This window comes from Nannobrachium achirus (assembly GCF_963921795.1).
Source record: "Nannobrachium achirus genome assembly, chromosome: 1".
Lineage (NCBI taxonomy): Eukaryota > Metazoa > Chordata > Actinopteri > Myctophiformes > Myctophidae > Nannobrachium > Nannobrachium achirus.
Genome location: NC_137810.1, coordinates 46,918,485 through 46,935,159, shown reverse-complemented (window position 1 = coordinate 46,935,159; position 16,675 = coordinate 46,918,485). Strand labels below are relative to the sequence as shown.

At 41.0% G+C, this 16,675-nt stretch overlaps 1 protein-coding gene across 1 annotated transcript; it reads left to right on the top strand.

The window, feature by feature from the left end:
- Positions 1–1,861: 1,861 nt before the first annotated feature.
- Positions 1,862–15,292, top strand: anapc4 (anaphase promoting complex subunit 4). Its single transcript, XM_080734946.1, has 28 exons — positions 1,862–2,011; positions 3,247–3,374; positions 3,886–3,991; positions 4,348–4,480; positions 4,941–5,015; positions 5,127–5,153; positions 5,645–5,689; positions 5,806–5,890; positions 6,016–6,123; positions 7,349–7,519; positions 7,603–7,667; positions 8,104–8,146; positions 8,677–8,753; positions 9,480–9,580; positions 9,703–9,754; positions 9,894–9,949; positions 10,036–10,082; positions 10,516–10,572; positions 10,698–10,754; positions 10,976–11,069; positions 11,293–11,390; positions 11,767–11,825; positions 12,417–12,455; positions 12,557–12,658; positions 12,893–12,988; positions 13,275–13,442; positions 14,257–14,380; positions 14,834–15,292. The coding sequence occupies exons 2-28, from the start codon at positions 3,267–3,269 to the stop codon at positions 15,062–15,064; spliced, it is 2,424 nt and encodes an 807-aa protein (XP_080591072.1). The 5' UTR covers positions 1,862–2,011; positions 3,247–3,266; the 3' UTR covers positions 15,065–15,292.
- Positions 15,293–16,675: the final 1,383 nt, after the last annotated feature.

Below are 16,675 nucleotides of genomic sequence, written 5' to 3'. Positions count from 1 at the left end.
CTCTAAGAGGCCCACACGGTTCTCTCTGCACTGATTTGCTGTGAATATTTACCTTGTATATTGACTAGAGTTCAACGAACACTTTGACACTTCCGGATGTAAACCTCATGTCCATTGTCCAAAAACAGTTGCTTTTCAGGAAATGGAAAAAATAAATAACCTGTGTTCTATTGGATCCAATGTAGTTATTATTTAGTCACAAGCCCTTGTTAATACTTTTCCTTGGTTCAATGTGTATAGAAGCCACAGACACACTGAACCACTTTCATTTTCACTTTCTACATAGTAGATCTACAACTTTGCGATGCAATGTGTTGTGAGCTTGTAGATCGACTCATTTATGCTACTTTTGTGTGACACTGTTTGATTGATTGATTGAAGACTTTATTAGAATTTTGCATAGAAAAGGGTACAGTTTCATGACGGTACAGTTCACTCGTACAAGGTTAACTTGGCTTATTTGCACAGGAAACCATTAAAGTATCTCATATAACATTGAATGACAGACGGATAGAACACAGTACTATGCAGTAGATATAGTCAGAAAGAAAATAACAAAAAATGCAAAAAATATATACAGTAGATAATTACAAAGAAGGGTCAGAGGGAGGGTAAAGCTGGGTTAGGTTTGTTTTTACCAGTTACGAACGGCTGCCGCCTGTAAGTGTTTTTTCAGGGTGATTTTAAAGGATGTTAGGGAAGTAGATGTATATAGAAATTTGAGTTTTTTTTTAGTGTTTTTGATTTGAGTGTCTTCTAAATGTCTGAACTGTAAATTGTAAATTGTAAATCTCAGAGGCAAATATTGAAAAACTCAAGTTACAAGTTACTTTTTAGATATAGATTATTATTCTAAAAACAAAAAAAAACAATAATGCCCCTTTTTATACTTTGTCTGTTCGATAATAGCTAATCTACAAGCTCACAATGCACTGTGGTACGATGTGTTGTGAGCTTATAGATCTGCAATTTTCGAAAGATTTTGACATTCAGAAAACCTTTGAAAACACTTTCTGCACAATGGCTACTTTTATATTTAGCATTAAAATGCTAAATATAAAAGTATATATATATATATATATAGGTCTATATATATATAGGCCTATATATATATATAAGCATACTTTGACACTTTTTTACTCAAGTCAATTTTGCATTTTGCATTGTGTTATTGCTGCAGTTAAGTTAAACAATCTTAGATGGGCTTGTATTTAGGGTGTTTTAAGCCCCCACTTTTTATTTTTACAACCTTAGCCATGTGTAAAGTTATCATATTATGAAATATGTAATGTAAGGAGCCTACAGTTCAACCATCTGCTCCAAAAAACTGTTACTTGTAGGATTCAAATTCGAATAGAGCTAGCAGATTGACTACAAGCTCGAAGCCCGTCCCTTTGGAGTGAAACGAAATGACAATTCAGGCTGAGTGTCAGACTATGACGCTGTAGTATATCATGGCATTAATAATTATTATTATTTTGATTATGGAGACATTAGGTTTCTGCCCGACAACAACATTTTTCTAGTCAGAGAACCACAAGTTAACCACACGGTCAAGTTCACACACAGCAGCAGGCCCTATTTCACTACACTGTGTCTGTCACAGGGACAGAGTGATTATAACTCTCTCCAACTAACTTGATTCCTTAAATAAGAAACACATTTTGAGATGAGCTGATGAGAACATTTCTAACAAATCTGATCTGTATTCAGTTTCCCTCCCCGTGTGGGGCGGAACGTTACGTATTTGACCGTTCCTTCTTCACAAAGCATCCCAGTGGGGAGCCTTTCTTTTTCTTTTTAACCCGGTGATGAAGTTTGTCCCTTCCTAGTCTCCGTTGCTGCGCGGGGATTGGTCGATGGTAACAACATGGCGCTGTCCGCGGAATTGTAAAAACATCTCTGGTTTATTTGAGATAAATATGTAGATAATTCATGTTCTTAACTCCTAGTGAATAACCGAAGGCTTCCATATAATCAGTGGTGCATTTACGTCTTTTCCCCCTGTGCGGTAAGATCTGAAAACACCATGTAAACCCTGTTCAACACAACTAGCACCGTAGTACTATTAAACAACTAGCTAAACGGACGTGTTTTGCTAATGTGCTAACATCACACACTCACACATGTCAACATGAAGGCATGCAACAATAACAATACTACTACAGCTGTGATTCTCATTCTCAACGATCTGAGAGTGTACACTCTTGGAGTTACAGAGTTACAGACTTGCAGGGTCCATTTGGTTCCTAACTATCAACAATAATAATAACGTGGCTGGCGACCTCCTGGAACCCCCAGACCAGGCCCTCAACGACCCCTCCTGGCCCCCTAGGTGTCCCCGGACCCCATGTTGAGAACCAGTGCATTAGGTCAAATCATAAGCCACACATTTGACGAGATTTTTGTCTCGTGGGTGGGGTTGGGAGTGGGACCTCGGTCTGAGAGCATTTTTATTGTTGGACAAGATTTGTTTTGATATGGTCTGTCATTTGGTGTACAGAATCTACAGATAGATATGTTCATCATTCTTGTATTTAAATATAATAATGGTGATGTTTTAAGCTGTTTAACCTGTAGACATTGAGAACCACTGCATTGTATCATCAGGTGTGTGTGAGCTAGCTTAGCTGTTGATTAATGCCAGCAGGGATGTAGTGGGGGGGGGGAACGCGGGGGTACGGAGTGCCCACACTTCTCTCAAGTCAAGTCAGTTGATATTTTCAGGTCGTTCTGACCCAGCAATTGGTTGAAATAGGCTCGCCAGCCATGCTGAAATGAGCATGACTAACAGCAGATGGTAATATAAGATTTGAAAATGGATTAATTAATTGGAAATATCAGTTGTGGAGCTATTTTGCATGGGAAGTTTGGCTGATGATCCGGTCATCAAATTATTGGTTGAGAACCACTGGTCTAAGGCTATTTCTGCCACCGCGCAGACCCGTTTTAAGCCAGCGAAAACGTTATGTGCACGCGCACGGATGCACGTGCATGTACGTGCACGCGCGGGGAGTGCCCAGACTGCCCACACTTCCAAATTTAGCACTACAACACTGAATGCCAGCTAATAGAACTGCCAGTGGCCTCAATCCCTAAGGGATCTACTTACAAGTGTGTGTTTGTGTTTGTGTGTACTACTAAATACTAAAGAGTAATACTTGGCCAGAGCAGAGGATTTTCTAAAATATCACATGTCTGCTGAAACCATTGTGTGTGTTTTCTGTTTTCTTTGTCTCTTCATAGACATCCAGCCTGAAACAATCATGCCTGCCTTCCGACAGGTGGGAGAGAAGCAGCTTCCTAACCCTGTGCTCTGTATGGCCTGGTCTCCCAAAAGGGACCTCATAGCCCTCGCCAACACAACAGGAGAAGTAGGCCTGCTCACTCTCACCTTTCAGTCTGTATTAACAAGACACTAGTTCAGAGTGGTTGTCAAACTGGGTGTCGGGGCCTAGTTTGGGAACCCCAGAAGATTAACATTGTTTTCTCATCCAACATGAAACAAACCAACATAACAGTATAAGTGTATACAGGCAGGGTATCTGCACATTTCTAAAGTGACAATCTAGATAAGGACTTTTTTGATACAAATTGGCCATTTGGATCAGTTGAGCCAACTTTGTATACCTTAAACTGCTATTTAACCACAATGCAAATGTTCAAGGTTTTCAAGAAAACATACCATGAAATTGTTACTACATTATTTTATTTTAATTCCAATGGTGTATTATCATTAATATCTTAGTGTTTTTCTGTTTTGCCAATTTTCTGGGGTCACACTTGCAATATTCTCACGAGTCACGACCCACCAGTGAGAATGACTGCTCTAGTTGACACTATTTGGAATTGGTTCCCATCATATTTCTGTTTGTCTTGATATAGCTGCTACTGCACCGCTTGGCCAACTTCCAGCGTGTGTGGATTTTGCAACCTAATGAGTACACAGGAAAGGAGATCACTGCTATTGCCTGGAGACCCGATGGCAAAAGTAAGGAGTTACAGACAAGGAATGCAAAACATTTCATTTCCCTGAATATTGCAGTCAAATTAATCACAATTTATCCATGCATATTTTACTTTTTTTGTATTTCCATTTTTGCACATGAAAAAGAATAGAGATTGTGGGGACTAGGGCTGTACAATGTTGGTAAAATGTTCATTTTACAATGAACTCAGGAATCTTCGCTCTTGAATTGGACTCTGATGCTGATGCTTATGTCCTGCTACCAATCACATCTTCCTTTATATCATTGCCATGCGTGCAAACTGGCTACTGAAACAACCCAGTTTTGTCCCTGGGATGAAAAGAAGTTCTAATTTGTGGTATTATTTTTTTCTCCTCAGTCCTGGCCTTCAGCCTGGGAGACACCAAACAGGTGGTGTTGTGTGATGTTGAGAAAGCAGAGATCCTCCATGTGTTTCCAGTGGAGACAGCAGTGTCCTGCATGCACTGGATGGAGGTGCTTGAAGAAAGCAGGTAATCATAAACTTCACATGTAGTCTACTAGTAACTAAAATTGACAAAAAATTGTAGTTTGGGGCACCACCAACTCCACTGGCTCCCGATTCATTACCGGATTGAAATACAAAAACCTCCTCAGCTACAAAGCCCTTCATAACCTCGCTCCCACCTACCTCTCCAACCTTCTCCACAAATATACCCGTTCCCGTTCACTGCACTCTTCCTCAACTGGCCTCCTCGACTGGCCTCCTGGCAGCTCCCGCCTCAGTACTATGGGGTGCTAGGGCCTTTAGCTGTACTGCACCCAGACTCTGAAGAACCCCTGCCCCCACACAAAACTCACTGTTCAGACTGGCATACTCACTCTAAATAATTCACATCACCTTTTTTGTCTATTTTTATATCCATTCTCCTTTTATTTAAATGCACATAAATACCGGTATACAGTAATATCCACAATATGAATGTCTTTCAGTGCCCTAAGCTCATTTTATACCTCTGAGGATGAATCCAAACTGTTCCTCCCTAAATTACCAACACTTCCTAAAAGGTAAGAAGAATATGATCTTTCATATCTTTCAAATGACGTTTGTGCTCTTCTATTATGTAAGACTGCTAGTACTAAAGTGTATTAATTTGCTATTCTGCCTTTTTGTCCCAGCTATAGCACAACATCAAAGATATTCAGGTAGGTACACCAGCGAAACCCATCAGTGCAAAACCAGTAGTTAATCTATAGTTTATTTTAGGGATGCACAATATTGACATTTTGGCCGATAACTGATTAATTGAAGGGTCAAATCAGTCGTTACTGATATTGCAGTGTCCAGTACTGTTTACCTTACACCTGTCATACAGTAACTGTGATTCTGGGTGCTAATGCAGACTTCTAAAATAAAAGTTTGTTATTACGTGATTTATTAGGCCTAGTGAACACTACACACTGTTTCCTAGTGTCTGAACGAGATGAGATTGGTCAATACCTTGCAATGTTACCAGAACACTCATAATTAATGCATCATAATACTGGCAACAGATTTCAGTATTGTTTTGATGTTTGTTCGATAACATTGATGCATTTTTACGTGATTATCATCCGATACCAATATATATTTATCGTGCATTCCTAGTTTTGTTTTCTGATATGAAATTAACCATATGTTTCCATGTGTGTTTCAGCGAGGAGAAATCAGATGAGATCTTGAATCTTCTTGGTGAAGTCAGGTAAATGAAACATAGTGTGCACTGTGCAGTGTGCAGGCTATATGCGTACCGACACACACAGACATTTATCAGTATGGTTTTCCCTGTAAGTCAGACTGAACCCATGCTGTGTACAGGCTGAACATCCTGGTTCTTGGAGGAGGGGATGGCTTTCTGGAGCTGTACGCTTACGGGATGTACAAAATCGCCACTCTTGCTGGGGTAAGGCCCTTCACTCATTCAACAACCAGCCAGGCACAATAGAATAACCTTTGAAACATTAGTAGCAGATTGTTTTGCCAGGGTGTACTGAATGTATTCACGTGACCGTTGTTCTTGGCTCCAAGGTTCCAGGCACCTGTCGCAGCCTGAGTCTGTCGAGCGATCTCAAGTCACTGTCAGTAATCACAGACGTCACGCACACCGGCAGCAAAGCAGAGATCTGCTACATTCAGGTAATGTTTCATTTTTACTCCATCGTACAACGGTGTCACATGCTTTTAATTGGGGAATCTACAAGCTCACAATGCAACATAGTTTCGACACCTTGTGAGCTTGCTGAACTGCTGTTGTCGGCGCACGACACCATCGTACAACAAAATATAAAGAAGGCTTAAGATGGTTGTACTTTGAAGGCATTCTTCACCCTCGAAATAGTTTTTCTTTCTATCAGTTACTTGCCCCTGTGAAGCATTGAATTCATGGAGAATTGTTGTTTGTGTCACATTCTCCCCTCACAGTGAATGAAGAATCCAAAAATGAAGGAAATTGTTGATAAATTGAAGAAAATGGTTGTCAAAGAATAAACAGCACAGTTCATAAACTCCCACACAACTCTCACGTAATAAATTGAACAAGATATGAGATCAGCTGACGCTATGGCGTGGGAACAACTTGGTAACAATGTTGAAGTTGAAGTTCTGAGCAAGTGTAATACATTGTTGCCATGCACTGTAGAGTGGGCTCTTTAGTCCTGCTTCTGGAGGCAGCATTACTTAAATTATGTAAAAATGATCCATACAATTAGGGAAACATTCCAACCATGATGCAGTGTCACTTACAACTAATGAGGTCCATCAAGCTATAAGACAGCTAGCTAAGCTGAGAACAATGCAAGCAGCATGCCAACGAGGATTAAATCACTGCACAGCAACTTAAGTTAGGCCCTAAGGCTTTTGCCGTTTGCTGCACTAGCCTTATGATCCATGGTACATTGCCTGACTATGCTGTCGGTTCGTGCCTGTTAGGAGTGTGGACAATTACATGCCTACTGCACTAGCCAGTTTGTTATGCAAGGCAGTATTTCAATGCCAAGGAACCCCAAATTGATACGTATGAAGCTGCAGATACTCATTTGAAATTGCTATACTGTAGGTGGGGAGAGAGAAACCTATTCTGAATAGTCATTCTTATAACAACACAACACTTAATACAAGAGTACAGGTACATTTATGCTGTTTTATATATTCTGTCTCTGGATCCCCTTCTAAGCTGGTGAAAATATAGTGAAGGCTTCACTATTCAAGGCTTCATGGGGTGAATAGTTGATCAAAAAAGTTGATTTGGGGGGATGAGGTTTTCCACCATAAGTGAGGTTTTACCTTTTGCTTTCTCTCACTTACTGTCACTACTCTCTACAAAGGACATGTGTTTTTATTTTATTTTTCTCTGTGGTTCCAGCTGGACACGGGGCTGTTGTCCGACTGTCTGCCAGAGGTGACGAGGATGGCGCGCAAGTTCACCCACATCTCCACCCTGCTGCAGTACCTCCGCCTCTCCCTGACGTGCATGTGCGAGGCGTGGGAGGAAATCCTCATGCAAATGGATCTCCGTCTCACCAAATTCGTTCAGGTTAGCAGTGGAGTTCGACTGATTTTTTCCCCAAAATAAGCTTGCACCTACAGTACATCATGTTATTCTTTCTCTATATGTAGGAAAAGAACACAAGCACTCAGGTTCAAGATGAATTTCTGGAGCTTTTGTTGTGGGGACAGTCCAGGTGAGATATGGCATTTCTATCCTGCCCTTGAACCAGCAATGCACTCCTTCAGTAATGTAGGAATGTATCTGGTAATATGTAATTTGTGTTATTTATTGTACAGTACTATAACTTCCCTGTAGATGGCATCAAAGTGCCTTGTTTTAGAGTTGGTGGTAAGATCTGCTGTTCTGTTTGCCATTTAAGCTTAAATGGCAAACAATTAAAATACTAAAATTCCACAAGGAAGATATGTCAAATAATGTTAATATATACAAAACCTATTTCTGAAATTTACAAAGAAATTACAGGTACCAATCAATCACAATTAACAATCTATTGTGGCCAAACCGGGCATATACTTAAGTATTTTATATTTTAAATGTAATGTTCAAAAATAGCCAATCTACAGTTGTATTAAATAGGGTCTCATTATATTCTCCCTGTTTGCATTCAGCCCTGAACTGCAGGCACTTCTAATGAACCAGTTGACTGTGAAGGTGAGTGAATTATGATAAGATGAACATTGAGGCATTGCAGCAGCAGCGGTCAAACACAGGAGAGGTAGAGGTAGAAGTGAAAACAATATTGAAGGAAATACATTTCAACATGGGTACCTTCCATTAACAATGAATATATGAACGGTCTATTAACAATGAATATAAGAATGAATGTGTGTACAGTCTATCAACAGTTATCCTTAACAAGCATATTGTCACTGTCGGATAGAAACCTTGTATCTCCATGTTTCAAATGTATTTTCTAAATTAATGTCCTACTTCATTGTATGTTGACAGTATTGCACTAAAGTAGCAAAAATAGACGATCCATTACAAAGTGATCCATTGGATCGGCTGGATCGGCAGGAGTCAGTGCTAAACCGTGCAGGTCTTAAGTCATGTGAATTACATTGTACCAGCTGTAAACTAACTCCACTGCACCTCCCTATAGACTTATTATGATCCACGTGTTGCACCTCATGTATGTGATGGCATGGCTCTCAAATGCTACCTTCATGTTTGATCGTCAGGGCCTGAAGAAGCTGGGTCAGTCCATAGAATCCTCTTACTCCAGCATCCAGAAGCTGGTCATCAGTCACCTGCAGAGGTACCTCTGTCTGTCACTTTGTCTCACTTTACTATTGGTGCAAATGCATTCCGGTAGCAATTTGACTTGTGAAAGCAGAGCAGGCACATCTCAACATACATGACAGGCATGACAACATAACAGTAAAGGACAGACATGAGAATGGAGGATGGCCTTGCATTTAGTGCTATAGGAATATGGTTTAAGGGCATAGTCCAAACTATGACTGGGCTATACATCAAATTGTCCTATTTTATAAATATATTTAATTAAGTATATGAAAATGTGTGGCCCCAGGGATCTTTTTCCCCCCTACACCAAATCTCTTTGTGGAAGAGATTTTCGCAGAATGTTAGCCCATTATGACCAGAATTGGGACGCTAGGGTTCAGGAGAACAGCGCATTTTGATCAAGTTGTGTCGGCCATGTTTGACATACTGAGTTATTCCCTCTATAGCGAGGTCAATCGGGTCACTCACAGTAACAATTCACCGCCATGGCACTTTGGCTTGTCAGATTGTTTTTTTTATTACTTCACCCAGGGCAAATAAAGGCTGTGGGTTTTTGATCAAATATTGCAATATCACTCCAAAGTCATATCGCCTAGTTCTTGTCAAAAGTTTGCACAAGCATAGGGATTAGGGAGCAGTCCACCTAAGGTAATGGAAATACATTTAGAACAAGTTTGAAATTAAAAGTGACTTGAGATTGGCACTTGATTTGCTGCTTGAACGTCTCTCTCTGCAGTGGTTCTGAGGCGCTGCTGTACCACCTCAGTGAGGTGAAGGGGATGTCTCTATGGAAGCAGAAGTTCCAACCCCTGGGTCTGGATGCAGCAGCTATAGAGGGTAATGCCGCAAAGTCCTACATGTTCATTTAACCCTCAGGATTTGTGTACTTTGTGACCTAACTGCGTTATGGCTCAAAGTCAGACACATCTACAGTACAATGTGTGTGTTTGTTCTTTCAGATGCCATTACAGCCGTGGGCTCCTTCTCTCTGAAAGCCAACGAACTATTGCAGTGAGTTGTGAAGGCTTCTTTGACTGGTTTAAACAATTAATTTGTAGTCTGAGTTAGGTTGTTCCTGCTGTGAATTGTTCAACCACTGTACTGTCTGTGGGTGTCTTTAAATCCTGTTTTTATTTGTATTTTCTCACAGAGTGATTGACAAAAGCATGAAGAACTTCAAAGCCTTCTTTCGCTGGTTGTACGTCGGTAAGATTCTCGCTACATTGGAAAATCTTGTGTGTTCTCTGCTTCTCTGCTTCCGCTGTGTTTCATGTGGTTTTGCTTCCCCACAGCCATGCTGAGGATGTGCGAGGAGCATGTTCCCCCAGAACTGAATAAGGTGAGACGGGTTGGGTTGTGTTGTGTCTGCACTCTGCAGTGCAGTAAAGCCTGACCATTGCCACGGTCTGAAACCTTCAATGCAAATATAGACGCAGATAACTCTTTGACGATAGATAATATATAAAACATTTTTGTTTAACCACTTACCACTCCCAAACATTTTCAAAAATAGCCCATCTATAAGCTCACAATGCTAAGCAAACCAGTGCTTTATGAGTTTTGAAGATTTTTTTAAAGCCTTTGAAAATGTACACCTGTAATAGAATTCCCAAAATAGAGACACCAGGTTGAAAGTGATACAAAATCAGGACACATAGGCTGCATAATTGCTGATACCATTCTAGTCTGCAGTACAGTGGGGGGAGGAGGCTTTTTTATTTTGAACATTTGAAATGTTTTAAAGCGTGTGAACTTGTGTGTTGGTCCCTCAGATGACCCAGAAGGACATCTCCTTTGTGGCTGACTTCCTTTCAGAGCATTTCAGTGAGGTGAGCTCAATACAATGGCACAGCAGCTCTACTGGCTCTCAAACCTTTCCATGACGTCAAAGACCCCCAAAGTAATTAATTTGCTGTTATAATCAATAAATTGTGTCATTGTATCCCCTAAACAGAATGAAGAGCTGTTTGACCGCAAAGGGAAGTACTTCAATGTAGAGCGGGTTGGTCAGGTAGGTGTATTTTAATGTTTGATGTAGTTTTGCATGTTGATCTGTTTCTAAATGGTTGTGGAGAGAGAAATGAGAACTTGGAATCAGGATTATTTGTCATCATATGCAGTTGCGTACATGTTCTTTTAGAGACATTAGCACCATATAATGCAGAGATGACATAATATTTCTAAATGGTGGAGACTTGTCTCACAGCATCGTTTTTTTATGTTCATTTCCAGTACTTAAAGGATGAGGATGATGACCTCGTATCTCCACCCAACACCAGCGGGAACCAGTGGGTGAAGTTCTTACAGGAGAGCTCTCACTTGAAAGGTGAACTATACATTTGAATCCCCTACGTTATCTGCTGTATCACGTTATGACTTTTCTCCTCAACCCACCTTTTCTTTCTTTTTCGTTTGTACTCTATTCAAGAATAAGTGGCCAGAGATATCTTTGACTCAAAGTTTTATTTGGTGATGCTTGGTGTGCTTGTTGTGTTTTGATGAAGTGTTGTTATAACTACACTAAACTGTTATGCGTTTGCTTCATCTAGAGAGCCCGCTGCTGTTCCCCTCGTATCCCCAGAAGTCTTTGCACTTTGTCAAGAGGATGATGGAAAGTGTTATTGAGTCGTGTCTACAGAAACCTGCAGTAAGTGTTGACATTCGCCACTCACACTCTCTTTGACAACCATGACTTTATATTGACTCTGCCTGCCTCTAAATGTAGGTCCGCAAATGTGTGGGCTTTTGTCTCTCTCTAGTTTCTTTCTACTTAAATTATTTTGTGAATGTCTTGTGGAAATGTTCAGAATCTTCTATCTTCTAAATATATGTGGCCATAAGCTTGCAATTCAATGAGTCATAACATTATAATACAATTGCGGCAACAATGGCAACACTATCTCCATTTAGTGTATTGCTATTCATACAGTATGATTCAGAGGCATTTTCAGAAGTATAGGATTATTTTAATACGCTGCATTTGCTTGTTTGTAGTTCACTCATTTATTTATTTTTGCATGCAGGAGGTCATTGGGAAGTCTGTAAAACAGGCAGTCTGCTTGCCTCTCTACATGACACCCAGGTATGCTTAATCAATACTGCTTGTATCTACATCTACTTGTAATGTATCTTCTGAATATAATGTATCTACTTAATGTATCTACTTGAATTATGCTTCAATAAGCTATGTTTTTTATTTAGTTTGCTGTTGTTTGCTCCTTTTTTCTTTTCTTTTTTGTTTTGCTGTTGTCTTGTTTTTATGTTGTTACCCCCTGCATCCCTTCCCCCAAAGGACCACAATGTTTTTTATTGACGTTAAATCAATCAATCAATCAATCAATCAGAATGTTGGTTGCTTCCCTGCTGCTTTGTGGACATAACACTTTTTTTGCACCTTATATCTGACCTCAGGTACATACAGTACCTGCTGCTTTTTATGTTATGTAGTTACAAGGTCCATTTGCACCCCCTGGTGGTCCCCAGACCTGAATTTATTTTACATGTACATGTTTTCAGTTTTCTCCTCTGCCCTGTCTTTCTGCCCCCCCCCCCCCCTCCCCCCCATTTTCTTTGCTGAAAATAAATGATGGAGCATGCACAAAAATGTGTGTTAAAACCCGTAAACCTGTGATGTGACAATAAAGTATGTTCTTGATTTTTCTTGTCATTGCAGCTCTGAAAAGCCTACAAGACTGTTTGAACTTCCATCTTTGTAAGTGAAACGACAGCATTTACGTCATTTGACATTGGCATGCGCATTCCAATGGCTTGCTTGTATTAATGACGTTCTCCGTGTGCTTGGTTTACACGCAGGTGGAACGACAGGAAAGCCAACATGCACTACATCGTGTTCTGCATGCCCGAGGTCTCACCCTGCAAGCTCTACCTGCTACGGAGGGCGACAGACCCACAAAGGTGCGTCGTGGTGATGTGTGTTTTTTGGGGGCTTTTCTGCCTTTATTGATGGTGCATAGTGTAGAGACAGGAGGAGACAGTGCGAGAAAAACAGGGATTGACACACAGCAAAGGTCGTCGGATCGTGATTCGAACCCACATTAGAGCCTAATGTGGTATGCACCCCTGTGTTTGCATCTCTTTGTCTGTACTATTTGTATGTTTACTTTCTATACTGGTCTGGTTCCCCCGCAGACACGTTCCCAACAGTCTCATGGCGGTTGACCTGAGCAACGTCCTCAGCCACCGTATCGATGATGATGATGGTGAAGGCGGTAGCGATGGAGTCCGGTGAGTGACTTTCCTCTCACTCTTCATACACCCTAGAGTCCCTAATTCTGGGCATGTCGTAATACGTTCACTGAAAATAGCTGATCTACGAGCTCACAGTGTTTCACGCATTGTGAGCTCATAGACTGGCTGTTTTCTGCAAAGAGATTTGGTGTAGAGGGAAGAAAGGAGGGGGGACCCCTTGGGGGATATATAGGGTTTATGTGGTTAAATCAGACATGAAGGGAATTTGAGAATTGTGGTGTTCAAGTACAATTGTAATTTAGAGGGTTTGTTTTGCTTTCAGGCCCGACTGTGTGTACAGTTGCCTGGATGCTCGTTTCTACGACGATGAGATGCTAACTGTGGTGCTGCGGGTCCCGGAAGACGAGAGCAAGGGGCGCATCCTCGCTCAGCTGCCTCTCAGCTCCGCCCTCAGCTGTGACACCCAGTTCAACTGGGACCCTGCTCTTAGGTGTGTGTGTGTGTGTGTGAGACTTACTGCATGTTCTCTACATGATACACAACATTTTTAACAGCCTGTAAGCGTTTTTAAAGCGCTACTTTGCCAATTTTAACATGTCTCCTGCCATTCTGTTGTGAAGAGAATGACATTGTGAAGGCTTCATGTGGCCTATTTTTAAGTTTGCAAAATTATTCATTTGAAAATTAATTTAAATTGACCGCCACAGGACGAGTTTGACAGGTTTTTACGTTGGATGGCGCTGTTCGCTAATGGTCACCAATTATTTCTTGGGTTCCCTGGACGTCACCTGACACGTCAGTGACGTAACCGGATCAAAAAAAGCCTTTCCTTTATTTTAGGGGGGGAAAAAACACACCAAAAGAAAACACACACATAGGGTTTGTGTATTTGGCGAGGGGCTAGACGTAAGGTTGACACGTAAGCCGCTATATTTCAAATGGATGGACATGGATTATTTTCCGGCGTCTTTTGAATGCTCCGGTGGACAGATCCAAGCGACGCAGAATATTCCATGATTTTTCAAAAGTTGGTGAAAAACGCTCCTGGCAGTCAATGAGTTCAAAGAATGTGATCAACATCAACTGAAATTAAGGACAATTCATTCAGCTAGCACGCACACACACACACACACACACACACACACACACACACACACACACACACACACACACCTTCTTTTGCAACCTCTGATGACAGTCATGTGCTGAAATATTTTCTCTTTATTATAATTGTGTCAGAATATGTTTTTATATAGGTGACAGGCAGCTAGTGTTAATCAAAGTGATTTACGGTGTAACGGCAGGTTGGACCAGCAGAGCGATGCCATCCCCTGCCAGGGTCTGGTGCTGGAGAACCAGTGGAGAGACCTGGAGAACATGAAGGCTCAGTTTGTAGCTGTCAATGGCATCCGCAAAGTGGCTTGTGTGGTACGTCTTTATATTCACTTTTTCATAGTTTTTGGTCTTATTTTGTGGTTCTGTGAAAAAGAAAAGAAAGAAAAACACTCAAATGTAAACAACATTAGTTTTCTCTCCGTCAGCAATGTTTTCCATGATTTTTTATTTTGACCTGTGTGTGTTTATATAACAATATAAAACGTACACAAAAATGTACAATTTTGAAAAAGTAAACATATCAAAGTCTTGACATTAATGACGTCTTTGTTAATTTGGTAATTGTAGGAACCTGTGAAAATATTTTCTATAAATAACGCAACTTTTAGGGATTTCCTCTTGACCAATAGTAATACGTTTTATGTCTATATGTTTTGACATGACCATTTTTGGTGGAATTTTAAAATTGCACATTTTGTTTGATTAGTTGGAAACGAGCATCACAGTCACACAGTTCCTAGTCATGTTGTTTTCCCCCCCTGTCAGCTAAGTGCCAACCTGAGGCATGTGAGGGTGTATGAGATGGACGTGGAGGACGAGGAGGACGAAGAAGGAGGTGATTCGCAGAACGCCAGCGCTGACCAGGAGGAACTAGAGACATCCATGGCGGTCCAGGGGGAGCAGAGGGAGCCTGTGGCCGCAGAAGGCGATGGAAGAGCTTTAGAGCGAAGTGCCGAAGAGCATCTGGAGTCAGAGGAGTCTCTGGAACTCTCATAGATGGCACTTTTCTGCGCCGTGAACCCTAGCGTCCCTATATTGGGCATGTCTTAGTAGGCAAACATTCAACAAAAATAGACGATCTATCTACAAGCTCCCAGCGGGTCGCTATTTTCAGCGAAGATATTTGATGTAGAGGGGAAAAAGGAAGGGACTGCCAAGTACAAGACCCCTGGAGGACCCCATGGACTAAGTATATAACGCCCAGTCATATCAGAATACAATGTGTGCCGCACTGCACTATGTCTGATGTGCATTAAAAAATCATTTTGGAAAACGTTTACATGATAATTAAAAGTGTTTTGATATGTTCGTGTTCATTATTAATTACCGGTAAACAAAGCGCAAGTGTGCAGAACTATTGTAATGAGGTCATCCATCATTCTGAGTCTGTCAAGAATGATTCTGTCTGCTAGTGCTAATTTGTCCACAAGAGGGTGATAAAAAAAGCAATACAAACTTGTATTGAGACTTCTATGATACACAGGGACAAGTACACAACATTGTTTGTAAATTGTTATTTACAAAATATTTAGGCTTGTGAACAGACAAGCCTTAAGAAAAGAAAAAAAACAATCTTTAGCTATCTGAAGCAAGTTTCTATAGTTGAGGTTTATGAAGAAGTGTTCAGTTGGTGGAAATTGAGTACAGGGTCAACTCTTTTTCTTTTGCACAGGGTTGACTGCAGGTGCGGTGGTCTCAAAAACAAAATAAAACTGTCAGGAAAAGACTCGCTCGCTGCATAAACTATAAGGCCAGTGCACACCAATGCTTACTCCTTGCAACATGCAACTAGACTGCACTCTGCCTGTAGCCATGTATGGCAAACTTGTGCGCCAGCAGAGCGTGCCTTGTTATTTATGTGTCAGGTCTCACTTGTTGGTGACGTCACCACGAATGCTGGTCCCTCATTGGCTGTTGAAGGTGACGCCACCAAGAATGCTGGACCCTGATTGGCTATGGGCGTAAACACAAACAGATAAGTGACAGATACGCCACCGAACGCAGTACTTGTGCAATCTGCTGGTGCAAGTAACTACTTGCAACCATTATCCCCAATGGCAGTTTCAAGGAGTTGCATTGGTGTGACATGGCCTTAAAACTGTTTTGTTGCAAGGAGTTGCGACGGTGTGGTTTGGCCTGGAAGACTCCTTAGACAGAGACTAAGTACAGTACTATTTCCTTTATATTAACATGCTCGTATAGTTCTCTGCTCAAAGTGAGGGGTGCAAAAAATGTAGCAAACGTTTCGGTCCTAGGACCTTTGTCAGTGCAATATGAGTGTATCACACACTCTTAAAGGGCCCTAGATCAGCTCAGGTGCCATGGCAATAGTGGTGCGTGGACAACATTACAGAACATTACATAATAATTTCCTCAGGTATCAATAAAGTTAAAAAACTAAACCTTAAACATATCAGAGATACAAGGGCAGGCTAAAAGTAAGGTGTGGCTGTTGTATTGATGTAATCAATGTAGCCTCACAAATGTGGTTTTTATTAGCCATGTTATTCCACCAGTTGGAGCAGAAATACATTTCTGGAAATGGGAGAGAGGGAGATTTCCAAGAATAATAATTTGGCTGCTACCTTTCAAGAAACTCCGAACCGG

Bases quoted from the DNA above. Each gene is read 5' to 3' on its own strand.
- anapc4 (XM_080734946.1), top strand. From the start codon at position 3,267: ATGCCTGCCTTCCGACAGGTGGGAGAGAAGCAGCTTCCTAACCCTGTG. The intron at 5,154-5,644 runs GTAGGTACACCA...TGTGTGTTTCAG, and splicing joins ACAACATCAAAGATATTCAG to CGAGGAGAAATCAGATGAGA. The intron at 9,950-10,035 runs GTAAGATTCTCG...GCTTCCCCACAG, and splicing joins CTTTCGCTGGTTGTACGTCG to CCATGCTGAGGATGTGCGAG.